Here is a 12,094-nt window from a genome sequence, read left to right as displayed (position 1 = left end):
AGAAACAGTAAGCTGAGATACTGAGCTGCAGGTATTGTCGTCAACCAAGGGAGAGCGCGAGAGGGCGTCGGCGTCCGAATGTTGTCGTCCACTGCGGTACAACTCGCAGACGTTGTAGTCCTGCAGGCGAAGTGCTCAACGGGCAAGGCTGCCAGAGAGATCCATTAACGACGACAGCCAACAAAGTGCGTGTTCGTCCGTTACGACACGGTCGGCCATATAAATACGGCTGAAATTTAGTAAGAGCCCAGATGATCGCAAGACATTCTCTTTCCGTCACGGTGTAATTGCTCTCGGCTTTGGTAAGCGTTCGACTTGCATAAGCCACAACATACACAGCGAACCCTGCTTTGCGCTGCGCAAGGAGAGCGCTGTGCCCAACACCGCTGGCATCTGTGTGCACCTCTGTGTAGGCCCTCGGGTCGTAATGGCGCAAAATTGGGGGATACGTCAGCAAGTGACGGCGATTCGCGAACGCCTCGTAGCACTCTGGTGACCATGAGGTGAGGGGCCTGTTGGTGAGCCTCGTCAGGGGTGAAAGTATGGTGGTGAAATTACGAATGAAGCGTCTGAAGCACAAACAGTCCAATGAAACTAAGTAACTCTTTGATAGACGTTGCATTAGGAAATTCCGCAACGGCCCGAGGTTTGCCAGCGTCGGGGAGAATTCCATCCTTCGATACGACGTAGCCAATTATCGTGATTTACCTTTCATAAAATCGGCACTTCCTTAAATTTAGTTGGAGGCCGGCGTTTGATGAGCACTTCCAAACACGCCCGAGTCGAGTCGATCGAGGTGCGTGGCGAAGTCGGGAGCGAAAACAACGAAGTCGTCAAGATAACACAAAACACGTGCGCCACTTCAAGCACCGCAGAACTGTGCCCATCACGCGCACAAATGTCGCGAACCCAATACAAAGACCAAAAGGCATGACGTTAAATTTGTTCAAGCCGTCGGGCGTGATGAATGTTGTTTTCGACCGATCGATTTCTGCCATGAGCAACTGCCAATACCCTGAGCGCAAATACAGATATGAAAAGAATTCAGCTCCTTGTAGGCTGTCAGTTTGATCGTTTATGCGAGATAGGAGGTAATTGTAGCGAAGGGTAACCCTATAGTGGGGCCTCCACTCTAGCTCTATCTACTGGGTCTTTCTCTACCGTGCAGTGCTCTTGAACGTCGCTCATGCTCGGGGTCCCTGAATGGACCATTTGCAAAAATCTGCAAGGCGGCTTTCCTGCAAGGTTGTTTTCCAACCAAAAACTCTCAATCCCCGACTGCTTTTCTTGCTCATTCCGTTCTTGCTTCTCTACCCCCTCACCCCCCCCCCCCTTTTTTTTTTCTTACGAACGACGGCTGCCTTGTCGACCTAGCGAAGGCTGAGGGTTCGTACGAGGCGGCCCCACAGTAATTGGGCGCGAGGACATACCGTGGCGCCGCCATGCGGAGGCATCCCTGTGACGTACTGAGTTGGATTGCTCCGCCAGGCCACATGCGCTCAGGCTGCAGCCGCTTCCGCGTCTCCTGTTTTCTTTATTATTATTGAGTTTTAGTTCGGCAAAATCGGTAAAATACTGCTGTGGCTTCGTCCCGGACTGCACGAGATGGACAATAACGGCTCTGAAAAAATATTACGTTAGTCTACGCCCTGACTGCCGGCGTCGTCTGCTATGGCCACCGACATGGAAGCCACGGGGACCGAGCGCGCTGCTTTTCTAAAAGGTAAACAACCGTTTTGTATCGAATTGAAACTTGCCATCAAAATATGGGCTTTAGGGTGCGCTTGCCAGACATATTTTGCTGCAAGAAATGCGTCCAGCGTGTAACTGCATTCGTCGTCGGTGTGCATCTAAAAGCGGGCCGCGGTTGACTCGACAAAATATGGCATGCGCAAATTTACATTCGTGTTTATTACACATAGCCTTATAAAGCACGACGCGTGCGGTTCTCCGCTTGGTGTGAAGCAACCAAACATGCTTACAGCTGCACAAAGCCGCAATCTTTCTCACTGATTGGAGGCAAACAACACGATCAAGAGCCATGTGCAAGCAAGCGCTTCATTCATTCTACGTGAACAGAAGTTTGTCTGCGGCCCGATTTCGATATTTATCTCTTGCTTTTTATTGCTCGAAGCTTCTACGGCTGTCACACGGTGCATTTTCGATCGCCATCGAGCCACATCGCGATGAAAATTCTCGACGATCGACTCCGTTCCCCAGCTTGCACAAAGGGGCCAATCGCGATAGAAAAATACGCTGCCGATAGGGCTCGATTGCGATAGCAAATGCACTGTGTACCAGCCGGCCGTATTACATTGCGCATTCGAATGCACTAAGATGCTGCAAGATGTACTTTACCGTGGTCTACATGGCTATTTTATGTTTTTCAGTGAAAATACCAGTGTCCAGCATTTACAACTTCATTGACAAGCGGTACGACACTTCGCGTCTGCTGCAAGAAGGTGAATCGGTATTTGAAGCTCGCCACGTTGTCGCTTGTAGCGTAAAACATCGTAAAGAAGAAGAAGTGACACTGGCTGGGCTAATTCTGCAGACATCATCTATAAACAAGGAACCTCATGAGTTGGAAATTACAGTAAAGGAAAGACAGGTGACAGCGGCATCATGCTCTTGCAAAGCAGGGTAAGTGCAAATTATCGCCAATAAAATGTTTGTAATCAAGGGATATTGAGACCTTTACAGGGGCGTAGCGAGACATATTTTTCGAGGAGGGGGGGGGGGTTAACCATACTTTATGTATGTTCGTGCGTTTGTATGAGTGAGTGTATATATAAACAAGCAAAATTGAAAATTTTCAGGGGGGGGGGTTGGCTACACCACTGGGCCTTTATATTCATTCAGAACAGTACTCGTAGCAAAGACTTTGCAATCTAATAGTGATTTCTTTTTTTAATCTTCATGCAGGCAGCACAAGTGTAAGCACATGATAGCACTACTGCTGCACATTCATGCAACAGAAACGTTTGACGTCCTTTCTTCTACTGATATGCCTCAGCAATGGGGTAAAGAACAGCTGACAGATGCAAGAAAGAAGTATAAACCAAGGTTGATTGCAGAGTTGCCGTGCTCGAAAAAGGTAAGTGATTAATTTAATAGTAAATTATTGCCTAGGAAATGGAGAACCGTAATTGCAGTGGTACGTGAGAGTTGCAATAGCTGCACTTGGCATCCAATAAATCACTAGGCAGTTCTAATCACTTAGAAAGTTAAATGAAGGAATGGATTGATTAGCAGTGCTCTGTCAATTTCCTTGTTGCAGCACATATAAACTGTAACAATAAAACTGAAAAGTATAAACACCATGCCACATAGTAGCCTAAAAACAATGGTAAGGACATAATTTTTTAAGAAATATACACATAAACTGAAGCTAAGTGTTCATCTCTCTTTTTTTCAGCCGAGGAAAGAAGTCAGAACAACCGAAGAAAACATTCTCAAGAGGCTGCTCCATGGATTGCCTCATGTGTGTTCGGCACTGCGCCATAGTGAAGGCAGTAAGCATGCATACGATGAAGCTTGTAGCTGTGATGGTGATCAAGATTATTGCATGATTATTTGGATTTACTCAGTCTTTAAGCAACCACGTTTTTGCCAAGGCTTTTGAGTAATTATGATGTCTGTGTATTCAAGAAGAAATAAGATAGAAAAAGGCTAAACTCTTCATTTTATTCATCTCATCTTTTTTGTACACAAACGGTTCTTAAAGGTGTCACGATGACTCTTTTTGTTTGACAGGAAACAATGCTGGTGCATCAAGATCATCTCATCTAACTGCGAGGCAAGATAAGTCGGAGGGAACGTGCAGGTCTCCAGCATCCCCAGCAACCATTCGACAGGAGAATAGCAATGCATTTGTGGAACAGCAAAGCACACTCATCACACGACCATCAACACTCACTGAAGCAGTTGCACAAGCAATGGCAACTGGAGCCAGGTCAGCAGATGACATGTACAATTACATTCAGCATACATTCACAGACTCAAACATAGAAGAAATCACTTCCATAACCACACAACAAGCAGATTCACTGCACTGGATGCTGTACAGAAGAGGGATGGTGACAGCCTCCATTGCATATTCAGTTTACACAAGGGTGCACACATTAAGGACAAAAATGGGGCCTCATGACGTGCGGCCTCTTTTGAAGTCTATAATGAGAGAGCACAATGTTCAAACTTCTGCAATGTCACGAGGATTTTGCTAGAAAAGACAGCAAAAGAGGTCTACACAGCCATTGGGTCGCATACAAGTCTTATAGTGAAAGACACTGGCCTCCTAATTTCAAAGGAGCCACCCTGTATTGGCGCATCCCCAGATGGGCTAGTCACTTGTGATTGCTGCTCGCAGCGGACTCTGGAGGTGAAATGTCCAATTAGCCTAGATAAATTCAGGCAGAAGGAGATCGCAGTGTCCAAGGATGAAAATGTGTGCCTTAAGAAAACCAGCAAGTATTTCTGCCAAGTTCAAATTCAAATGATGCTTGCAAAAGTTCACAGGAGTGACTTTTTTGTGTTTCAAGACGCTGAACACTTTCTTTTATTTTCTGTTGATTTCGATGAAGTTTTTTGCAATTCTGTTGTAGAAAGGGCCGTGTACTTCTTCAAATCCTATGTTTTGCCACATATAGCACAGTAAAACATTACAAGATGCCTAAGAGGCGTTGTTTAAGCTGCATGCACATCTCAACACTCTAGTTCGCAAGGCCAACTAGATAACATAAACAGTGCAATATAGAATGTAAGGTTTCGTAATAAAATCGTAGTGTTTGTTTGCTTTTGCCACACTGTGCTCTGCGAGGGATGCTGTACTGGTGTTTCTAACTCTTCTTGGTGTTTTTAATGTCACCCACCTGTGTGAGTACTTGAGAGAGCTGCACATTAATGATGTTGAATTTCCTGGTGCCACACTGTATTGAGGGGTGCTAAATTGAGGACTACAGTTATGTTGATCAATAGTGTTTTTAATGTGCAGCTGTCTATGTAAATAAATACTTTTGCATTGCGTCTTTTTCAGAATGTGATTACTGTGGGTAAGGAAGCAAGGTTACACAGGGTGAATCACTACACGAAGACATATGTTACAATGACAAAGAGAGAACAAATGCTTCATACCCCCCCCCCCCCTGCCTATGTCAGTGCACGTTAAAGAACCCCGGGCAGTCGAAATATCCAGAGCCCTCCACTACAACGTGCCTCCTGATGATATGGCTTGGGCATGGCAAACCCCGAAAACTAATATTATTAGAAAACATATGCAATAATGCCATGTAAATGAGACAGAGTTCTATAAACGTGAGACGAATAACTTTTGCTAGTCACAAGAGAAACCTAACGCATAATGCCATCTTTACAAAACATGAGAAGCAAACTATTATAGGTAATGACTGGTAAGAAAACACAAATCAGCAAACAGTGAGAGAGAGAGAATTTTATTTGAAGGCAGAGAGAGCAAACAGTGAAATAAGTATTGAACTGAATTGATTTAATTCAAGTGCAAAATGTTACACTTGCAAAGAGAGGACTAAAGGCATTGACGCCTGACGAGGTCCTCCCACCTGAAACAACAACAGTTTGCACACAAGCACTGACAACAACTGAAGCGACTGAAAATTTACATAAAAGAAGTAATACTTCACGTAAAACTTTGAGTACATATAGGTAAATATAAAATCAAACGTATCATTGTTGAGCACAAAAATCATTGAACACAAATAGCAGGCAATATGCACTAAAAAAAACTATGAAAGAAGTAGTTGACTTATTTGGCGCTTTATTATTTGTCCTGATTTGTGATTTCTTATTATTTCTTCTATACTTTTGTTCTTGTTCAAGAGTGTTGTAATCTGATAGTTCAACGTTTGTGAACCATAGTTTGTCCTGATTCTGTTATTCCTGTAGCTAACATGGCGAAATATATATGGCGGATGTTTCTGAGGGTCATGTAAAGTGAGTGAAAAGGTAGTGTCGTTCTTAAGTGATGTGTCTCAAGAGCCAACCGCAAGGTTTTCAAGTCGTGTACGTTTAGTATACCCAGTTTGCTCCAGTGTTCGTTTGTACTGTCTCGATAATTTATATTACTGAGTACATGTATATATCTAAAAAAATCAGCAAAGAGTCAAATAAAAATACATGAGCATAACAAGATAAAAAAGAAAAATATGCACATCTAATCAAACCAGATATTCAAAGTTACATGTGAAGTATATTCGTATAAACAATACTGAAAAGCAAGACATACAGACAAGAAGTCGCCAGTCGCATGACATCAGCAGCTCGATGGACATAGGTGACCAGGTTGACACCATTTTCATAGATTTCGCCAAGGCATTCGACACTGTCTCACATCCTAAATTATTGCACAAGTTGTTTGCCATACTAAAGAACGTGTCCTTGGTTGGCTGGATATCCGACTTTCTTTCGCAGCGTTCACAGTATGTGTGCTTCAGCTCTACTAACTCACCTTCGATGCCTGTTTTATCAGGTGTTCCCCAGGGTTCTGTGCTGGGCCCCCTCTTATTCCTGCTTTATATTATTGACCTCCCCTGCACACCCCTGTGAAAATACGCCTTTTCGCAGATGACTGCGTCCTACACCATACTGTTAAATCTCCACTGGATCATGCCACTCTCAACAATTCCTTCTCTCACTTTTGTAGCTGGTCCAAATCTTGGCAAATGAATATTAACTTCTCCAAGACCGTCGTTATGTCATTTACCCGACGTTCATGTCCCTTGACTTTTGACTATGGTTTTAACAATGTTAGTCTCGCAGGGTGAACGAATTCAAGTACCTCGGTATCTTTATGACACACAATCTCTCATGGTCTAAACACATTGATCTCACATGCAACAAGGCTCTTAAGAAATTAGGCTATTTACATCGTACGCTCCGTCTTGCTCCTCAAGAAACCAAACTGCTTACCTACAAAGCTCTCATTCGTCCCATCCTCGAATATGGTTGCGTGGTGTGGAACCCACATAAGAAATGTGACATTAAAAAACTAGAATCTGTTCAAAAAAAGAGCTGTGCGCTTTGTATGCAAAAGATATGACAGGGATTTTTCTCCGTCGAATTTTCTTCCTCAACTAGGTCTGACTACACTTGCGAAGCGTCGCCACGTTGAATGCCTGAAATTTCTTTACAATCTAATCAATTCTCCCCGCCTCAACACTCTAGACAGTTATCTTAAGTTCTCCAGACCTTTATCTACGCGGAGCGACCACGCCCTTAACATTACAACTTTTTTCACCCGCACTGACATGTTCAAATATAGCTTTTTTCCTGCAACTATAGAAGCCTGGAATTTGTTGCCCGGAAGTGTGCGTTGCTTACCATTCAAAGAATTTCTAGAAGCATGTTCATGAATGTTGATTTGCTGTTATTGTTTTGTTTTCTTTTCCCACTCCTGCAATAGCCTCACTGAGGCTGCAGTATGAAAAATAAATAAATAAAATAAAAAGTAAACAGGAAAAATTATATCCCAGCTATGGCTCTTCTAAAGCATATTGGGCATGGTTGAGAAGCAATGCGAAACATACTGAAAACTGTTTTCGGTGCATGCATAACATGTTGCTGCATTACTGGCCTTTCTAGTGAACTGGTGGCACCCTGACACTGATGGGGATGTAACGCCCCTTTTAGGCATGTCACAAAGCGATTCACTCATACAAGAACTTCTCAGCACTGAAAATCGGTTTTGACAAATTGACAATTCCTGCAATGACGGTTAAAATATCATCAATGTACGGGAAAAGCTCAGTGCCAAGGTTTCCCGACAGAATCTTGAAAACTTTCATACGCTGAATGGCGCGCTCCACATGAACGCGGGCAGCTGCAATACTCTGGTTTTGTTGAGCTTCACGCTGTGTAAGCTGTTTCTTTTTACGTAAAAATGGAGGGCGAACCATGGTTACATGGTGCTGAAGGCAGAGTTCATCGATCAGAAAGCCCTTGTCAACCATTACACTATCTATAGAAGGCAAAAACTTCTCAAGAATTTTACTTTCCTTTGTAATAAAGGAATCCGATGCCCTTCCACCATATGCCTTGCTCAGAAAGCTAATATGGCCTCCAGGTGTTTCACAGACTAATACCTTAGCTGTATAGGTACCCTTGTACCAGCTGTATGTGAGTAGCTGTGACTCCAGATCCTTTGGTCTTTGCAGTGGGATTTCCGTGCAGTCCAAAACTGCACGCACATTTGGGTATTCCTTAAAATGGACGGTGAGGTTGTCGACAACCGCCTCTTTGCTTGGCCAGAATACTGCGGTTTGTAGTATTTCTGCTAGTGTTGCAATTGTTGCTTTGAATATATCTGCTGCTGTAGTGCGATGAATGCCAAAAAGTACCCCAATTAGTGAAAATGGCACGTTGTGGTGGAGCTTCATCATAGTCATTAGCACCGCATCTTCGTTGCATAGGCAAAAGCTTTTTGCCTGCATAAGCATGCGGCTGTCAGTGTACAGATCACAAAGATTATAAAATAGCTGGTAGCATGGAAGACCAGTGATTACACTTAGGTCTTTTTGAGTTTTTACACGCGCTATGCTGAGTGGCTGATGTCTCTCAGCATCAAGGGTGTTAACTTGAAGTCCAATTTCTCTTCTGAAGGCAAGCGCTGCAGCAGGAACATCTGAAGCACAAGATTGTTAAAACTATGTTGTACAAAAAGTCGAACATGAGCCGAACATGAACAGGTAGCAATAGGACTATCAAACTAACCTTCCAGGCCATCTTCATTGTTAACATCTTCGTGGTTACTGAAGGCGGATGTGCCCAAGCTCTGCTGAATCTCATATTCAGATGATTGTGCCTGGATGTCTAGAGTATCTGCAGGGGGCTTGGGGGTGGGATGTACTGTTGCCAATGGCACGTCTGCTGCAACTAAAAGAAAGATGTGTCTAATTTTTTTCACTATTCGTGTCAAGCTACATTATAAATGTCCCTAATAAAAGGGACAACCACACAAGCAAAAGTAGCACACTTTAAGTTGTGTTGTTTACTCCACCTACCTTAGGTTGCTGTCACATTTCACAAACTTTTACAATGTCACACAGACCTTTGTGTCTTATGCGGTCACTACTTACTGCAATACTTGCTGCCACTTCAACTTTTCACACATATGTAACTGCCACATCGGACCTCTTGCATGTTTGAGAGTTCATGTTAAAAATATACAAACTTGTTACAAAATTGTATGTGATACACTTCAGCTTCAAGACACTGCAGAAGGCTAAGCTGAATTTATTTTGAGCTATTTCCTATGATATGTGTTAAATTACAAGTTGTTACTTTGAATACTCACAAACATTGCCCTCCACAACACTTTTGCAATCTGCTTCCACTGAATATAATGTGTATTATATCTCGACAAACTGAACGAGCAGCACACACAACAGGACTATGAGAAGACAACACTGTAGTCCTGCTGTCTGCACTGTTCTTGAATATCTCCATATTCAGCCACCTAGCTCAAGTTAGTCCTCTTGCATAATATCACTCAAGTCAAGCACTCAGTGATAATGTGCTTTGCAGGATATCGCTGTTTAAAGCCATTACAATGGTTTGTGCCTGCAGTAAAGCTATTATGCAGTAATTAACTCAGTCGCAGGCAATGTGTACATCGGCACTGTGCATCAAAATATGTGCGAATAATCCAAGAAGATATAAATTCATGACCATGCATGTTAACAAAGTTTTCTTCAGATCTGCAAGTTTTGAAGTGTGAGGAGCATTGTTTCATCTTGCTACTAAGTGCGTTGGGCAATAAATGAAGTACCTCATTTTGTTTGCTCACAACTTACTTGTCATTTATGCTTTCTGCAAATGGTAATATGTTTATGTGGGGCCAAATATGCTAAAACAAGAGGCACACGCTGCTCCTACCTCAGCTCAGTCAAATATCAGCACCTCAAACTTCCTGACAAGAATGCAGTTTATACAACCGCGTTCTTGTACAATGCAATTTACACAAACTGAAAATAAAAACTCGTTTATTAGCATCACCAAACAGGACTATAAAAACTTTGATTTAGAGGGCATACGGTGATGTTCAATTGTTTCATAAAACAGTGAACAACTTACAGAAGGCTAGAATAACAGAGAGCTGATCTAGTTGGTACGTATTATGTTAAAGAGACAGGGCATGCAAACCCGTACACAAGAGAGAAGACACCATAAACGGCCTTGGTGTCTGTGGTGTCTTATGGTAAGGCATTTGTGGTGTCTTGCCTTCTCTCTTGTGTCCGTGTTAGCACACCTTGTCTCTTTAACATGAAAGCTTACAGAAGTAACCACAGAACCACAGTCTGTAGCAAATATTTGTCTCAGAATTAAATGTGGTTGATAAGAATAAATTTCACTGCATTCTTGTCTTGTTAACAGCATTTTAGTCACCTGAAAAGATCTACACATGCCACACATAAGTAAATTTCAGATCTAGGAAGTGAAAACTGCCCTATGCGCACGATGCAGGATGCTGACAGATGCTAACCGCGTCTACACAAGTGACTCAAAGCCATGCTGACCGAACGAATGCCCACACCTTTACTCGACTTGGCACGTAGCACCCTAAACACTATGTATTGAAAAATATAATGATTAATTTTAATATGATCACACTAGTGCACCTTCCTGGACCAGTCAATATTCCATTGTAAACACTGCTACCAAAGTATACACGATACAATAATTACAGATGAAAAGCTGAAATTAACACAAATCTTCGCACTTCAGCTTGACTACTAATTCACGAGCTTTAATGCAGTCTCGTATTAGAAATTGCTTTTTTAACAGATAAAACGAAAAGACTTAAGTATTAACTAATTGTTGGCAGCGCATCAGTAAGCATGCCCGAACAGAACCAGAGCAATAATGCCAAGTACTCATTCGAAGCATCGAAGCGGTGTGCACACGCTACGAGCATAAGTACACTGTTTGACAAGCGTGGCACCACGTAGCTGACTAATTAAAAAATAAAAAAATACTAACCACTCTGTTCCTTCCGGATTTGGCGACGCTCAGTACCCGGGCGATCCAACGGGCGCACCGGTAAATTCTTCGACGGCACAGCTCCGGCTTCAAGGCAGCGCTTTTTCCACCCTGCCGCGGAAGAAACATGTTATGCTAGCGGTTTACGGCCAACGAACAGTGCACAGCGATTGAAACGCGATACTTCTTGCGCCACCGGTAAGCACTGGGGACTGCGAGCTATAGCATTTCTGTATCGCACGAAAGTGCGAGTCCTTGCGATGCATTGTGGCTGCATTCAGTCCCTCGGCGATCACCTACTGCTCACCAGCGGCGTAAATAGAACTGGCCGCCATGTGGTCCAAGCATTGCGTATCACGTATCACTCGCTGAACACTAGTACGTGAACGATCGTCGCACGTCGTCTACTACTCACCGAACATTCGCGCACCCACTCCGTACACGAAGTCTTCTTCGCGGAAGTGCTTGCTGCACACACGTGCGTAGGAGCTTGGTTCCTTGCCCATTCGAAGCTTTACAAGCCATGCGTTGCGTAGTTTTTTTTCTTTGGGGTAAAAGTGAAAGCTCACGCCTGGCTCCGTCGCGTACGTAGAGCACTGTGGCACGGAGCAGTAAAGTACCATGCCGCCGATGAGTTTGACTGCACTCTCCCACAATGTTTACTCTCTAGGTGTCGGCGCACATGAAGTCAGACCAAAACAACGCGTTGCAAAGGCAGAAAAGCCTGGAAATCGCGGTTAAAAGCAACGCGTTCAACCGTGCGCTTCGCTTGCCAGAGCAGATTGAGATCACGTGATCCAACCCTGCACGTCACAACGATTGCAGCGCCCGCATCTCCAGTGGTGGGCCTCGCGTGCAATAGTTGGGGGAAGAGGTCGTTTTGTCGTACTCGCGTGCCTTCCCAGTAAAAGTACAATGAGCGAGAAAAGCAGTCTGCGACGGAGAGGTTTTAGTTGGAAAACAACCTTGCAGTAAAGCCGCCTTGCAGATTTTTGCAAATGGTCCATTGAGCCGTTCGTTGAGCTACCAGTCGACTGGTAGCTCAAATAAAAGCCTTTAGAAATGCGCTTTCATGAAACCCGTG

At 43.6% G+C, this 12,094-nt stretch overlaps 2 protein-coding genes across 3 annotated transcripts; one reads left to right on the top strand and one right to left on the bottom strand.

The window, feature by feature from the left end:
* The first annotated feature begins 1,671 nt into the window (after positions 1 to 1,671).
* Positions 1,672 to 4,676, top strand: LOC119383745 (uncharacterized). Its single transcript, XM_049412938.1, has 4 exons — positions 1,672 to 1,723; positions 2,391 to 2,643; positions 2,926 to 3,097; positions 3,757 to 4,676. The coding sequence occupies exons 1-4, from the start codon at positions 1,672 to 1,674 to the stop codon at positions 3,790 to 3,792; spliced, it is 513 nt and encodes a 170-aa protein (XP_049268895.1). The 3' UTR covers positions 3,793 to 4,676.
* A 2,895-nt stretch (positions 4,677 to 7,571) lies between these two features.
* Positions 7,572 to 11,760, bottom strand: LOC119383744 (uncharacterized). 2 transcript variants are annotated; one of them, XM_049412656.1, is made up of 4 exons: positions 11,426 to 11,760; positions 11,011 to 11,121; positions 8,743 to 8,904; positions 7,572 to 8,653 (listed from the first exon to the last, which is right to left on the bottom strand). In XM_049412656.1, the coding sequence occupies exons 1-4, from the start codon at positions 11,631 to 11,633 to the stop codon at positions 7,680 to 7,682; spliced, it is 1,455 nt and encodes a 484-aa protein (XP_049268613.1). In that variant the 5' UTR covers positions 11,634 to 11,760; the 3' UTR covers positions 7,572 to 7,679. The 2 variants fall into 2 exon arrangements, with proteins under 2 accessions (XP_049268613.1, XP_037507968.2); XM_037652040.2 differs by lacking the exon at positions 11,011 to 11,121 and having other exon boundaries at positions 11,426 to 11,757.
* Positions 11,761 to 12,094: the final 334 nt, after the last annotated feature.

This window comes from Rhipicephalus sanguineus, chromosome 2 (genome assembly GCF_013339695.2).
Source record: "Rhipicephalus sanguineus isolate Rsan-2018 chromosome 2, BIME_Rsan_1.4, whole genome shotgun sequence".
Classification (NCBI taxonomy): Eukaryota; Metazoa; Arthropoda; class Arachnida; order Ixodida; family Ixodidae; genus Rhipicephalus; species Rhipicephalus sanguineus.
This window is presented reverse-complemented; position numbering and strand designations above follow the sequence as displayed.